Source organism: Chlorocebus sabaeus, chromosome 12 (genome assembly GCF_047675955.1).
Source record: "Chlorocebus sabaeus isolate Y175 chromosome 12, mChlSab1.0.hap1, whole genome shotgun sequence".
In the NCBI taxonomy this organism is placed as follows: domain Eukaryota; kingdom Metazoa; phylum Chordata; class Mammalia; order Primates; family Cercopithecidae; genus Chlorocebus; species Chlorocebus sabaeus.
Genome location: NC_132915.1, coordinates 103,498,997 through 103,513,433, shown reverse-complemented (window position 1 = coordinate 103,513,433; position 14,437 = coordinate 103,498,997). Strand labels below are relative to the sequence as shown.

The following is a 14,437-nucleotide window of genomic DNA, read 5'->3' as shown; positions in this document are numbered from 1 at the left end:
CTCCTGGATTCAAGTGATTCTCCTGTCTCAGCCTCCCGAGTAGCTAGGACTACAGGCACCCGCCACCACGCCCAGCTAATTTTTGTATTTTGAGTAGAGACAGGGTTTCACTGTCTCGAGGCTGGTTTCGAACTCCTGACCTCGTGATCCGTCCACCTTGGACTCCCAAAATGTTGGGATTACAGGCATGAGCCACTGCGCCTGGCCTAAAGTGAACTTTTCAAAAACGTTTCCAAAACATTCTGGGGGTCCTTTTTGTGATTTGGTGAGGCCAGCCCCAATTAGCCAGTGATCACAAACCCCAAACACCTTCAGAGCACTGCTCTGGAAAAGGATGCGGGCTGCATCCATGCTCCTGTTGCTCCAGTTCTTGATCTATCTGCTTTGAGAGTCTATCCTTTCCAGATGTGCTTTCTCTCTGGCTTCAAACCCAACCAGCTGCTCCATATCCCACTTGGGGCTCCCCCCATTTGCAGCCAGCTGAACTGTCTCTCCGTGGGGATCAGCCAGTAAAAGGTGTGGGTCTCTTGATTCTGCAGGCCAGGAACTAAGCTGCTCAGAACAGACAGTCCTACCCTGAGGCAGCCCCTGGGGGGAGAGCTGGCAAGGGGGTATTGTATGATGCTGAAAAATAGAGCAGCTAATTACTAAAGACAAAAATAGGTGATTTTAAAAGGCAGCCAGCCATTCGAGGTAGTAATAAGGCAAGCAGGTCTACAGATAAAAGTTCCTCACAAAGCTAGTGCCACAGCCATTCCAATCTTGCCTAAAACAATCAAAAGGTAAAAAGTGACACCCTGTCTTTGCATATTAAGCACGCACATCGCAGGCATAACAGACTCTGAGAGACCCGCTGCTTTGCTCAGAAGGAACCCATCAAAGACTAAGACTTCTCCCCAGTGCCCACATGGACTGCAAGTGTTATTACATCAAAAGTCTCTAGTAGCAAAGGCAAAATGAACTTTTATTTCTTAAATGCAGCAATTCAACTTAACATTTCTGTGGTATCTACAATGTGCCAAACAGGGCAGAATCTCCTTTTCTTCTCTGATTTTTATCCTGAGTAAAAAGATTCAAAATAACCAAAGCTCAGGAGGTGAACAAGGTCACTCCTTAGGCAGGGAGGAGAAATCTGAGCCAAATGGCGAGTTCCTTTCTAATACTGAGCACTCCATTAGTCTCGTTAAAAACTGCTTTCCTAAGGAGACAACCAGGCAGCACAGGACAAGGATTTGGGGGTGAAATCTCAGCTCCACCTCTCTTTAGTTGTTTAACCCTGGGCAAATAATGTAACCGTTCTGCCCCTCAGTTTCCTCATCTACGAAATGGGGATACTACCACTTACCTTGGCTCTTGTGAGGATGGTAACTCAGGCTCTGGGCTCAGGAGGGATGAAAGACCCCAGAGTTGGCAGACCTGCAGCGGCCGCAGTCATTTCCAGAGGGGCACCAGCCTCTGCGCCTCATGACTCCAGCCTCTCCTCGGACCCAGTCTCACGCCTTCACTCTTCCTCCCAGACCCAAAGGAGAGATGGGTCGGACCCAGGCAAGGGGACTGTGACCTTCAGGATGCCAAGACCACCCCCACAGCTCCAAGCAACTGGGTTCCAAGGTCGAGGCGCACTCTCGCCCCTTTAGCTTCGCCCTTCCTGAGCTGTTCAGATAAGCTAAGGCACACTTTCACAGTCTTCCCCTCACTTTCAAATGGCCTTCTTCAGCCAAACTAACAAATCCTAAGGCAAATCTATCGCTACCTTCCTTCCCTCAACAGCCACACTGGGGTGATTGCAGTGGGTGATGCAGCTTTCACAGGGGCCACAGAAAGATTTTAGATTGAATTTGTGGGCTTCCTCATTGCCTACCACTTCTCCCTGAACCCCAAACTAACGTTATGAGTTCTCCCTTCCTCCCCACACTCGTTTTTTTCCCCAGGAAAATGATCCCAGACCAGGCCCTAAACTAGGAGGTCCTCTTGAGGCCAACATTACCTTAGGAAACTGCTCTGCAGGTCCAACCACCAGCAAAATGGTGGGTCTCTTTTCCGTGGCCTCAGCCCTTCCGTCCTGTTTCCCCAAAAAGCTTGCCATCTGGTCTGTCCGGGCAGGGGCTGGGGTGCCTCTGACTTCATGATCGTCCCCCTCTCTGGAGCCTTGGCACCCAGCCCTGGGGAAAAAGCTAGCTAGCAAATGCCACAGCATCTGCAACATCACAGTCTCCTCCAAACGCCTCCGATGGTGACTGTTCACTTTTGAGGGATGTGACCACAATACCAAGGCTCTCTGGCTACACAGCTGCTGGGAAGACTGGCCTGGGAGTTCTCAGGCTGGAAGCTCTGCATGCAGGGGCGGTTTCCTGCTTTTTCAAATGTGCTAGCACTGCTGTCGTGCCCGGCCTGAGAAGTAGCTCACTGTAAGGGAGCCTTGCCGGGCTGCCGGCAATAAGGAGAAAGCAGCTGGAGCTTCTTCAGTAAAAACTCACTTCTGCAGGTGATGGTGAGCAAACGTTTGGCTTTTTTAAAAAACAACAACAAAAAAAAGGAAAACGCGACAGCCAAGCAGACCACTCCCAGAGGCAGCAAGCAACTTCGAGCTCCCAGTTATTCAGCTGTCCTCGCTCATCACCCAAGCCGAGGACCCGAGCATCCAGTCTGCATTCTCACTGCAGCAGAGCCCAGCCAATCACCTCTGCCGACACTACCAAGTTCATTATCCCCACCAGCACCAGCCCTCCAATCACAGGCAGCTGATTGCCTGCATGAAGCCCGGCAATTCTGCAGGGAGGCGCAGACTCAAGCTCCAGATGAGGCTCAGCTTACAGAATCCACTCTGAGCTGGCTCCTTAGCAAAAGTAACTCCCTGTCCTCCACCGGGGTTGCTTCCAGAAGGCATTCGCCATCAAGTGCAACACCATCAACAGTCCTTGGCAGCACGTCCTAAGAGTATTCTGGAAACATTTTTCCTTGTTTCAAGATCCAGTTTTCTCCAACAGAGCCCACGCCATATCACAGCAGCTACTTCTGCTGCGTCTACCTCCAGAAGATGAGCTGCCTCGGGGCAGGGACCAAGTCATAGATCTTTCTGCCCCTAGGACTAGACACAGATTAAGTCTGTAGACTGAACTGTGTAAAAGGCCATAAATAAAAAAGAATTAATCTTTGGTCATTTGTTTCTTAGTTTACTAACAGATAAAGGCACTGGCTACTGTCATCCCTCACTGCGGTGACCCTCTCATAGTGTTCACAACCTTTACTGGTTGATTGATTGAGACGAAGTCTTGCTCTGTCATCCAGGCTGGAGTACAGTGGGTGGCTCTTGGCTCAACGCAACCTCCACCTCCCAGGTTCAAGCAAATTCTCCTGCTTCGGTCTCCCGAGTAGCTGGGATTACAGGCGCCCGCCACCGTGCCTGCCTAATGTTTGTATTTTTAGTAGAGACAGGGTTTCACCGTGTTGGCCAGGTTGGTCTCAAACTCCTGACCTCAAGTGATCCACCCACCTTCGCCTCCCAAAGTGCTGGGATTACAGGCGTGAGCCACCATGCATGGCCCCACAACCATTATTTTAAAAATATAAACACAAAGCTGGATGTGGTGGCTCACAGTTATAATCCCAACACTTTGAGAGGCCAAGGCAGGCAGATCATCTGAGGTCAGGAGTTCAAGACCAGCCTGGCCAACATGGTGAAACCCCGTCTCTACTAAAAATAGAAAAATTAGTTGGGCATGGTAGCAGGCCCCTGTAATCCCAGCTACTTGGGAGGCTGAGGCAGGAGAATCACTTGAACCCAGGAGGCGGAGGTTGCAGTGAGCCAAGATCGCACCATTGCATTCCAGCCTGGGCAACAAGAGTGAAATTCCATTTAAAAAAAAAAAAAACACACACACACACAAAATCAACTTGTTAAAAGACAAAGTATAGAAGAAAGGGGATTGTGTGCTGCCATTTATTCCTAGCTTGTATTTGTGAAGACGGCCTCTGGAAAGACAATCAAATTGAAGAGAGGGTGTGCAGCAGGGAGGGCATTTGGGGCTTTGAGAGAAGAAAGGCAGATGAGAGACGTGTTTTCACCACCCTCTTAAATCTTGTGAAACTGAACCATAAGCATGTATGACCCAGACATACACACATACACACGTAAATAAAACAATTATTGAAAAAGAAGGCCGAGCGCAGTGTCTCACACCTATAATCCCAGTACTTTGGGAGATGGAGGTGGGCCGGCTGCCTGAGCCCAGGAGTCTGAAACCAGCCTCTACAAAAAGTAAAAAAAATCAGCCAGGCACTGTGATGCATGCTGTAGTCCCAGCTACTCAGGAGGCTGAGAGGTGGGAGGATCACTTGAGCGTGGGTGGTCGAGGCTGCAGTGAGCCATCACTCTGCCACTGCAGTCCAGCCTGGGTGACAGAGTGAGACCCTGTCTCAAAAAAAAAAAAAAAAAAAAAAAAAAGACGACATGGAGAGAAAGCAAGATGGTTGAGATGGGGTCCTAAGGCTTGTTCTGAAAGCTGAAGGAGACTGTATCTGTTGCCCTCTCACTAGATAAACAGAACTTGTCCAGAAACAGTTTTGCATGTTGATTAAATGTATAGTCTCTGGAGCCAGACTCCAAATTCCAATCCTGGCCATCACTTATTAGCTATGTAATCTTGGCTAAGTTACTTCAGCTCTCTGTGCTTCACTATCCTTATGTGCAAAACGGGGTTAGTACTTCATAGAATGGATTAAAGACTAAATTAGAGAATATATAAAGCTCTTAGGACAGTACATGGAGCTATTAGCTATTTTATTATTATTATTATCTACAAAATGATTGTGAGTCATCTAACTAGGTCATTTTAATACTAAAGAAGAGCCAGTCCACAGCCAAAAACCCTAAGGAAATAAAAATCCTTTGGCCAGGAGTGGTTGTTCACGTCTGTAATCCCAGCATTTTTCAGAGGCCGAGGTGGGTCTTTTGAGCCCAAAGTTTGAGACCAGCATAGCCAACACAATGTGACTCTGTCTCTACAAAAAAATCAAAAATTAGCCGGGCATGGTAGTGCGTACCTGTAGTCCCAGCTATGCGGGAGGCTGAGGTGGAAGAATCACCCGAGCCTGGGAAGTGGAGGCTGCAGCCTGGGTGACAGAGTGAGACCCTGTCTCAAAAATAAATCAGTCAATCCTTTAATGAATGTGAACCCTGTTTTTAGGCACAGAAAGTCTGGCCAGATGGAAGAGATAGTGATGTTTTAGCCTCCCATCTACAGACATAAGAGAAATCCCTTATTTAGATTACTGTTTTTAGTTTAATGCACTTCCTCCTACCACAGAACTGAGTTATGAGTTCAAGGGCTTCCAGTCAAAATGGGACCAAGTCACCTTCCTGCCTATAACTACAAGTGCAGACAAAACATAGAAAGCAATCTTTCCCAGGCATTGGACAACAGGCTAAGGACACCGATTCCTGAGAAATGTATACAAATGAAGCCAGGAGCGCCTCCCATTGCCCCAGCTTCCTGCCTGGAGCTTCCAGTCTAGGTGCAGAGCAGAGAAGCCAGGTGGAACCCAGCAGCCTCCTGATGTTCAAGAGATGGGGCTGGGAGGCTGGGGAGGCCAGGCCAGGGCAGCTGGAGTGTGCGAGACAGAGCACTGGAGAGGAGGGAGCTGCACAGAGGGTGAACTCCCCCAAGGGTCCCCAGGGAGTCACAGCGCATGGGTGGGAGGAACCTACCTGAGCATGGAAAAGAACCATCCCAAAGGATCACAGGGCTGGGAATAGTCCCGTTCCCGTCAGCCAGAGTGGAAAACCTCAGAATACAGGGAGGTTCAGAAAGAGCGCTCAGAGGATTTTGCCTCTACAATGAGGCAAAGCCAGCCCTCGGCTAAATGCTGTCCTTGTTCCGCCCAACAAAGGAAGCCCTGCAAGGGTCAAACTACTCCAAGATAAAGCTCAAGAATATTCACAGGAATACACTAATAACCAGCACCCAAGAGGGTGAACTCCAGTAAAAAAATGAATAGGAACTACAAAGAAGCAGGAAAAGACCCATAATGAGGAAAGAAATCAGTAGAGACTGAGCAGAAATGATAGACTTAGGACACAGGGACATTCAAAATGATCATAATTGTACTTCCTATGCACAAGAAAGTAAAGGAAAGATCAAGTATGTCATGTAGAGACTCCGCAGATTAAAAAGCCCCACCTCAAACTACAATGTCTCAGATGAAAAATGATTTTAACAGATCAGACACTGCAGAAGAAAAGATTAATAAACTTGAAGACACAGCAATAGAAACTTCCTAAAATAAAACACAGAGGAAACAAAACAGAGCATTGGTGAGCGGTGGGATGACCCAAACAGGTTAACACCCATAGCTGGAGTCCATGAAGGAGGGGGCTGAAAAAATAATTTAAAGAAATAATGGCCAAATTTTTCGCCAAATTTATTGAAAGCTACAGATCTACATATCTAAGGCGCTCAACAAACCCTTAGCACAAGAAACATCAAAAAAACTAACTCTGACACATCACAACTAAATTTCGGAACACCAGTGATAAAGACGAAATCTTAAAAGCAGACAGAGAAAACAAGACCCATTACGTACAGATAAGAATGACTGGGTTCTGGCCGGGCGCGGTGGCTCAAGCCTGTAATCCCAGCACTTTGGGAGGCCGAGACGGGCGGATCACGAGGTCAGAAGACCATCCTGGCTGACACGGTGAAACCTCGTCTCTGCTAAAAAAATACAAAAACCTAGCTGGGCGAGGTGGCGGGTGCCTGTAGTCCCAGCTACTTAGGAGGCTGAGGCACGAGAATGGTGTAAACCCGGGAGGCGGAGCTTGCAGTGAGCTGAGATCCGGCCACTGCACTCCAGCCTGGGTGACAGAGCGAGACTCCATCTCCAAAAAAAAAAAAAAAAGAATGGGTTCCAGTCAGGCGCGGTGGCTCATGCCTATAATCCCAGCACTTTGGGAAGTTGAGGCGGGCGGATCAAGAGGTCAGGAGATCGAGACCATCCTGGCCAACATGGTGAAACCCTGTCTCTACTAAAAATACAAAAACTAGCTGGGTGTGGTGGCTCATGCCTGTAGTTCCAGCTACTCAGGAGGCTGAGGCAGGCGAATCACTTGAACCTGGGAGGTGGAGGTTGCAGTGAGCTGAGATCACACCACTGCCCTGCACTCCAGACGGCGACAGAGCGAGACTCCATCTCAAAAAAATAAAAAGATAAATAAAAATAAAATAAAAGAATGAAAATAAAAGAATGACCAGGTGCAGTGGCTCACTCCTGTAATCCCAGAACTTTGGGAGGCCTAGGTGGGTGGATCACAAGGTCAGGAGATTGAGACTATCCTGGCTAACATGGTGAAACCACGTCTCTACTAAAAAAAAAAAAAAAAAAAAAAAAAAATTAGCCAGGCATGGTGGCGGGCACCTGTAGTCCCAGTTACTTGGGAGGCTGAGGCAGGAGAATGGCGTGAACCCGGGAGGTGGAGCCTGCAGCGAGCCGAAATTGAGCCACTGCACTCCAGCCTGGGCAACAGAGCGAGACTCCGCCTTGGGAGAAAAAAAAAAAAAAAAAAAATGACTGGGTTCCTGAGTGAAACACAGGTGATTTTTTTGTTTTATTTTGTTTTTTTTGAGACTGTGTTTTGTTCTGTCGTCCTAGGTGGAGTGCAATGGCATGATCTCGGCTCACTGTAATCTCTGTCTCTCAGGTTCAAGCGACTCTTCTGCCTCAGCCTTCTGAGGATCTGGGATTACAGGTGTAAGCCACCATACCTGGCTAATTTTTGTATTTTTAGTAGAGATGGAGTTTCACCAGGTTGGCCAGGCTGGTCTCGAACTCCTGACCTCAGGTGATCCACCCACCTCAGCTTCCCAAAGTGCTGGGATTACAGGCGTGAGCCACCACGCCCGGCCCAAAATATAGGTGATGAATAAAAAAAAAGAAAATAGGCTGGGTGCAGTGGCTCATGCCTGTAATCCTAGCACTTTTGGCAGCCGAGGCAGGTGAATCACAAAGTCAGGAGTTCAAGACCAGCCTGGCCAACATAGTGAAACCCCGTCTCTACTAAAAACACAAAAATTAGCCGGGTGCAATGGCAGGCACCTGTAATCCCAGCTACACGGGAGGCTGAGGCAGGAGAATCGCTTGAACTCGGGCAGCAGGGGTTGCAGTGAGCCGAGATCGCCCCACTGCACCTCCAGCCTGGGCTATAGAGTGAGACTCCGTCTCAAAAAAAACAATTAAGAATGACTGGGGATGTCCCATCAGAAATTGTCAATCCAGAATTCTATTCCCAGAAAAATATCTTCTAAAAGAAAAGCAAATTAAGAGATTTTTTTCAGACATGCAAAAGGTGAAAAAGAATTTATCACCTGCAGGTCAGATTTGCATTACAAGAGATGTTAAAGAGAGTCTTTCAGGTGCAAGGAAAATGATACTCGATAAAAACTGAGTCTATACAAAGAAATGAACGCCAGAAATGCTAACTATGTGGATAAACGAAGGATCTTTTTCTTATTATTTAAGTATCTTTTTTTTTTTTTTTTTTTTTTTTTGGGACGGAGTCTCACTCAGTGGCCCAGGCTGGAGTGCAGTGGCCAAATCTCAGCTCACTGCAAGCTCCACCTCCCGGGTTTACACCATTCTCCTGCCTCAGCCTCCGGAGTAGCTGAGACTACAGGCGCCCGCCACCTGGCCCGGCTAGTTTTTTGTATTTTTTTTTTTTTTTTTAGTAGAGACAGGGTTTCACCGGGTTAGCCAGAATGGTCTCGATCTCCTGACCTCGTGATCCGCCCGTCTCGGCCTCCCAAAGTGCTGGGATTACAGGCTTGAGCCACCGCGCCTGGCCTAAGTATCTTTTTTTTTTTGAGATGGAGTTTTGCTCTTGCTGCCCAGGCTAGAATGCAATGGTGCGATCTTAGCTCACTGTAACCTCCGCCTCCTGGGTTCAAGCAATTCTCCTGCCCTCCTGCCTCAGACTCCCAAGTAGCTGGGATTACAGGCACCCGTCACCACGCCCAGCTAATTTTTGCATTTTTAGTAGAGATGGGGTTTCACCATGTTGGCCAGGCTGGTCTTGAACTCCTGACCTCAGGTGATCCACCCACCTTGGCCTCCCAAAGTGTTGGGATTACAGGCATGAGTTACTATTTCCAGTCTATTTAAGTATCTTTAAAAGATAAGTGACTATTTAAAGCAAAAATAAAACAATACACTGTGGGATTATAATGTGTGTAACAGTAAAATGCATGAGAACCACAGCTCAAAGGCTGGGAAGATAGAAATGAAAGTATACTGTTTAAGATTCTAAAACTAGGCCAGGTATGGTGGCTCTCACCTGTAATCCCAGCACTTTGGGAGGCTGAGGCGGAAGGATTGCTTGAAGTCAGAAGTTTGAGACCAGCCTGGGAAACAAAGTAAGATCCTGTCTCTAGAAAATATAGCAAAATTAGCCAAGTGGCCAGGCACAGTGGCTCACACCTGTAATCCCAGGACTTTGGGAGGTTGAGGCAGGCGGATCACCTGAGGTCGGGAGTTTGAGACCAGCCTGACCAACATGGAGAAACCTCGTCTCTACTGAAAATACAAAATTAGCCAGGTGTGGTGGTGCAAGCCTGTAATCCCAGCTACTCAAGAATTGCTTGAACCTGGGAGGTAGAGGTTGCGGTGAGCTGAGATCACGCCATTGCACTCCAGCCTGGGCAACAAGAGCGAAACTCAGTCTCAAAAAAAAACCAAACAAACAAAAAAAATTAGCCGAGTATAGTGGCTCACACCTGTAGTCCCAGGTACTCGGGAGGGTAAGGCAGGAGGACTGTTTGAGCCCACAAATTCAAGGTTGCAGTGAGATATGGTCACACCACACACTCTAGCCTGAGCAACAGAATGAGATCTTGTCTAAACAAACAAACAAAAAAACACCCAACTTGACCACACTGACATTTACAAAATACTCCACCCAATAACAGCAGAATACACATTCTTTTCAAGTGCACTCAGAACATATTCCACCCATAAAACAAGTCTCGATCACTTTCAAAGGATTCAACTCATACAAAGTATGTACTTTGACCACAGCGCAATTAAATTGGGAAAAAAATGACAGGTACGCACCTGTAGTTCCTGCTACTAGGGAGGCTGAGGTGGGAGGATTGCTTGAGGCCAGGAGTTCAAGACCAGCCTGGGCAACATAGCAAGATCCAGTCTCTTTAAAAAAAAAAAAAAGGTATTTGGAAAATACCTAAATATTTGGAAATTAAATAACACAACTGTACATGATTCATGTGATATGTCAAAGAAGAAATCAAAAAGGAAATTAGTAAGTATTTTAAATGATGAGAAAGCACAATATATTAAAATTTGTAGGATGCAGCCACAGTAGTACTTAGAAGGAAATACTTATATTAGAAAAGAAAGGTCTCAAATCAGTGACTTCAGCTTCCAACTTAAGATATCAGAAAAGAACAAATTAAACCTAAAGCAAGTAGAAGAAAAAAAAAAAAACTAGGTGTTAGCAACCATGTCTTATTTATCTTAAACTTCCCTAGACCAGCACCTAAGACAGGAATCGACAGGAATGTGTTCACTGCATACCTTGTCTATATGTATTTAAATATATATATTGCATATAGGTAAAGATAGGGTCTTGCTATGTTGCACAGGCTGGTCTTGAATTCCTGGGCTCAAGTGATCCTCCCATCTTGGCCTCCTCACCTTGAATTACAGATGTAATTCACCACCTGTCCCAAATTTTTTTTTTTTTTTTTGAGATGCAGTTTTGCTCTTGTTGCCCAGGCTGGAGTGCAGTGGTGTGATCTTGGTTCACTACAACCTCCTCCTGGCTTCAAGTGATTCTCCTGCCTCAGTCTCCCGAGTAGCTGGGACTACAGGCGCCCGCCACCACACCCAGCTAAGTTTTATATTTTTAGTAGAGATGGGGGTTTCACCATGTTGGCCAGGATGGTCTCGAACTTCTGACCTCAAGTGATCCTCCCACCTTGGCCTCCGAAAGTGTTGGGATTACAGGTGTGAGCCACTGTGTCCGGCCCAATATATATTTTTTAAAACATTTTTCTTGCGTCTTTGATTTCCTTGTGGGTTAATATAGTACATTTCTTTCCTTTCACATCTATCTTGGGTAGGATGGATCACCCATATTCAGGGACAGACTGCCAAGTGTAAACTTCTTGTAAAAGTAGCTTATAAACATAAATAGAACCTGGTTAAGAGGAGGTTAATACCTGCAGAAATAACCACTGCTCTAAGAATCTAGACAATAGAGGCTTGATAGTGTCAATGAAAAGAGTCGAATTCTGTAAAATATTTAAAGAGGTTTATTGTGAGCCAGATATAAGTGACCAAGGCCCATGATACAGTCCCAGGAGGTCCTGAGAACACGAGCCCAAGGTGGTTGGGTTATAGCTTGATTCATACATTTTAGGGGGACAGAAGTGACAAGAAGACATCAGTCAATACATGTAAGGTATACATTGGTTCAGCCTGGTAAGGTGGGACAGCTTGAAGGTGGGGGTTTCCAGATCATAGTTGGATTCAAAAATTTTCTGATTGGCAATTGGGGTTGAAAGGGTTATTATCTAAAGACCTGGAATCAATAAAAAGGAGTGTCAGGCCAGGCGCGGTGGCTCACGCCTGTAATCCCAGGACTTTGGAAGGCCGAGGTGGGCTCTTGTAATCCCAGCTACTTGGGAGGCTGAAGCAGGAGAATCCTTTGAACCCAGGAGGCAGAGGCTGCAGTGAACCAAGATGGCGCCACCGCACTCCAGCCTGGGTGACAGAGTGAGACTGTCTCAAAAAAAAAAAAAAATCTGTTTTAATGTTAATGCTGGTTGCTTGTGCCTGAATTGCAGACAGGAGGGTATAATTAGGCATGTCCCTCCCTTCCCATCATGGCCTGAATTAGTTTTTCGCGTTTACCTGGAATGCCCTTAGCCCACTGAGGTCCATTCAGTTGGTTGGTGGAGCTTAGAATCGGTACTTTTCAGAGAACAGATTCTAATGGAATACACCTCTAGAGGGAAGTAGTGAGTCGAAACATGGGCACTTGACTTATTCCAAATTACCCTGATAAAATGCCCAGAGTACAAAGGCGCCTGGAGTACCACACACAAAGACAATGGGAGAATTCCCAAGGGAGTCTTAGAAGAACAACGCAGAAAGTGAAAGCGAGTTCTCACGACTGACCGACTCCACAGCAATCTCCAAGTCTTCTCACCTCCTTGCTTAACTGCCTAGTACCCATCTTAGAAATATTAACACTCAGCCGGGCACAGGGGCTCATGCCTGTAATCCCAGAACTTAGGGAGGCCGAGGCGAGCGGATCACAAGGTCAGGAGATCGAGACCATCCTGGCTAACACGGTGAACCCCCGTCTCTACTAAAAATACAAAAATAAAAAATTAGCCAGGCGAGGTGGCAGGCGCCTGTAGTCCCAGCTACTCAGGAGGCTGAGGCAGGAGAACGGTGTGAACCGGGGAGGCGGAGCTATCAGTGAGCCGAGATTGCGCCGCTGAACTCCAGCCTGGGCAACAGAGCAATACTCCATCTCAAAAAAAAAAAGGAAAAGAAAAAAAAGAAATATTAAAACACTCAGAAGCCATGAGAGGGAAGAGTATTAACACTTTTTAGAAAGTTAACAGATGAAGTGGGATTTTATTTGACAGAAAGTCAGAATGATTAGGCTGACTGATTTGATGAGGACTGGCACAGCCAATATGGTCATATAGAAAGCCTTTTCCATGAATTAAATGAGTCAAATCTGCAGCTCTAAGATTTTGACCAAAACCAGAACCCAAACCAAGACCAACAAACAAAAACTTTTTTTTTTTTTTGAGACGGAGTCTCACTCTGTTGTCCAGGCTGGAGTGCAATGGCACGATCTCAGCTCACTGCAACCTCCACCTCCCGGGTTCAAGCGATTCTTCTGCCTCAGCCTCCTGAGTAGCTGGGACTACAGGTGCCTGCCACCATGCCCAGCTAACTTTTGTATTTTTTAGTAAAGATGGACTTTCACCATGTTGGCCAGGCTGGTCTTGAACTCCTGACCTTGTGATCTGCCCACCTCAGTCTCCCAAAGTGCTGGGATTACAGGCGTGAGCCACTGCACCCGGCCTCAAAAACATTCAAAGCAGATGTACAGGCCGGGTGCGGTGTCTCACACCTGTAATCCCAGCACTTAGGAGGCCAAGATGGATGGATCACCTGAGGTCAGGAACTGGAGACCAGCCTGGCCAACATGGTGAAACCCCGTCTCTACTAAAAATACAAAAATTAGCTGGGAGTGGCGATCCTAGCTACTTGGGAGGTTGAGGCAGGAGAATCGCTTGAATCCGGGAGGCGGAAGTTGCAGTGAGCCAACATTGCGCCACTGCACTCTAGCCTGGGCAAGACTCTGTCTTAAAATAAAAATAATAAAGCAGATGTACAAAATGTGCAAGGGGATATGCTGTTTTCAAAGTTATTTTTGGGTGGTACAGGAGGCAAGAGTTTGAAGACTCTCTTTTATATACTGATACACGGTAGTGTCAGTCTATTCCAGACGCAGGACTGTAGCAGGTGAATGTCAGTTTCTGCTGGAATGAACCAATCAGCCAACAGAAACACTCAGCTCCTAGGTGCTGCCTGCACTGGGCGGCTGGAGTTTCAGGCTGTAAGGCAGGACTCTTAAACACCCACCTGGTGTGACTCAGCAACAATTGGACAATGAAGAGCCACAACTCACCTCATTTGGCACAAATGAAACTAAGGTATGGCAGATGACAGAACTGCAATAATGAAAAAAGGAAATCTGTGATCTATTTCTATTTCAGGAAATAGAACTGGAAAATCTAGCTCTGACAAAAACTCCCTATAGAAAACTCCTGTAACTGTGGAAGGAAAAGAGAAGTCTGGCACGAAAATCCTGTCTTGTGGATGGCTTCTGTTTACTCCTGGTGAAAAGCCCCCTCAAGGTTCTAAGTTCAAGGTGAATGCCTATTAAAGATGTCTTTTTCTTTTCTCTACAAGAAAGTGAGAGGCATACAAAATTTACACAACCCTAAGTGTAGGATTTTAAGATGTAACAAGTCAAGTTCTGCAGAAGCAAGACTCTGCGTGGAAACATGGCATTTCTACTTTATTTTATTTTATTTTATTTTATTTTATTTTATTTTATTTTGAGACAGGGTCTGGCTCTGTCACCCAGGCTGGAGTACAGGTGTGATCATGGCCCCTGCAGCCTCACTACCTCAACCTCCCAAGTAGCTGGGACCACAGGCATGCCTGGTTAATTTTTAAAAATTTTTTGTAGCGATTGGGTCTCCCTATGTTGCCCAGGCTGGTCTCGAACTCCTGGCCTCAAGAAGTCATCCCACCTCAGCCTCCCAAAGTGCTAGGAGTACAGACATGAGCCACCGTGCCCGGCCTAATTTCTCTTCTTTTTCTGCTCTTATAA

The 14,437-nt window shown here is 46.6% G+C and overlaps 1 protein-coding gene across 4 annotated transcripts in view; it reads right to left on the bottom strand.

The window, feature by feature from the left end:
• SLC25A25 (solute carrier family 25 member 25) overlaps positions 1-14,437 on the bottom strand; it is a 42,732-nt gene that overhangs the window by 15,496 nt on the left and 12,799 nt on the right. The window contains exon 1 of one of the 4 annotated variants that reach the window (XM_008006100.3): positions 1,988-2,622. The exons of 2 other annotated variants lie outside the window; for them this stretch is intronic. In XM_008006100.3, the coding sequence (XP_008004291.1) occupies positions 1,988-2,206 (219 nt within the window). In that variant the 5' untranslated portion in view covers positions 2,207-2,622. Of the gene's footprint in view, positions 1-1,987; positions 2,623-14,437 lie in introns of those variants that run through there. One more of the 4 variants, XM_008006099.3, reaches the window with a different exon arrangement.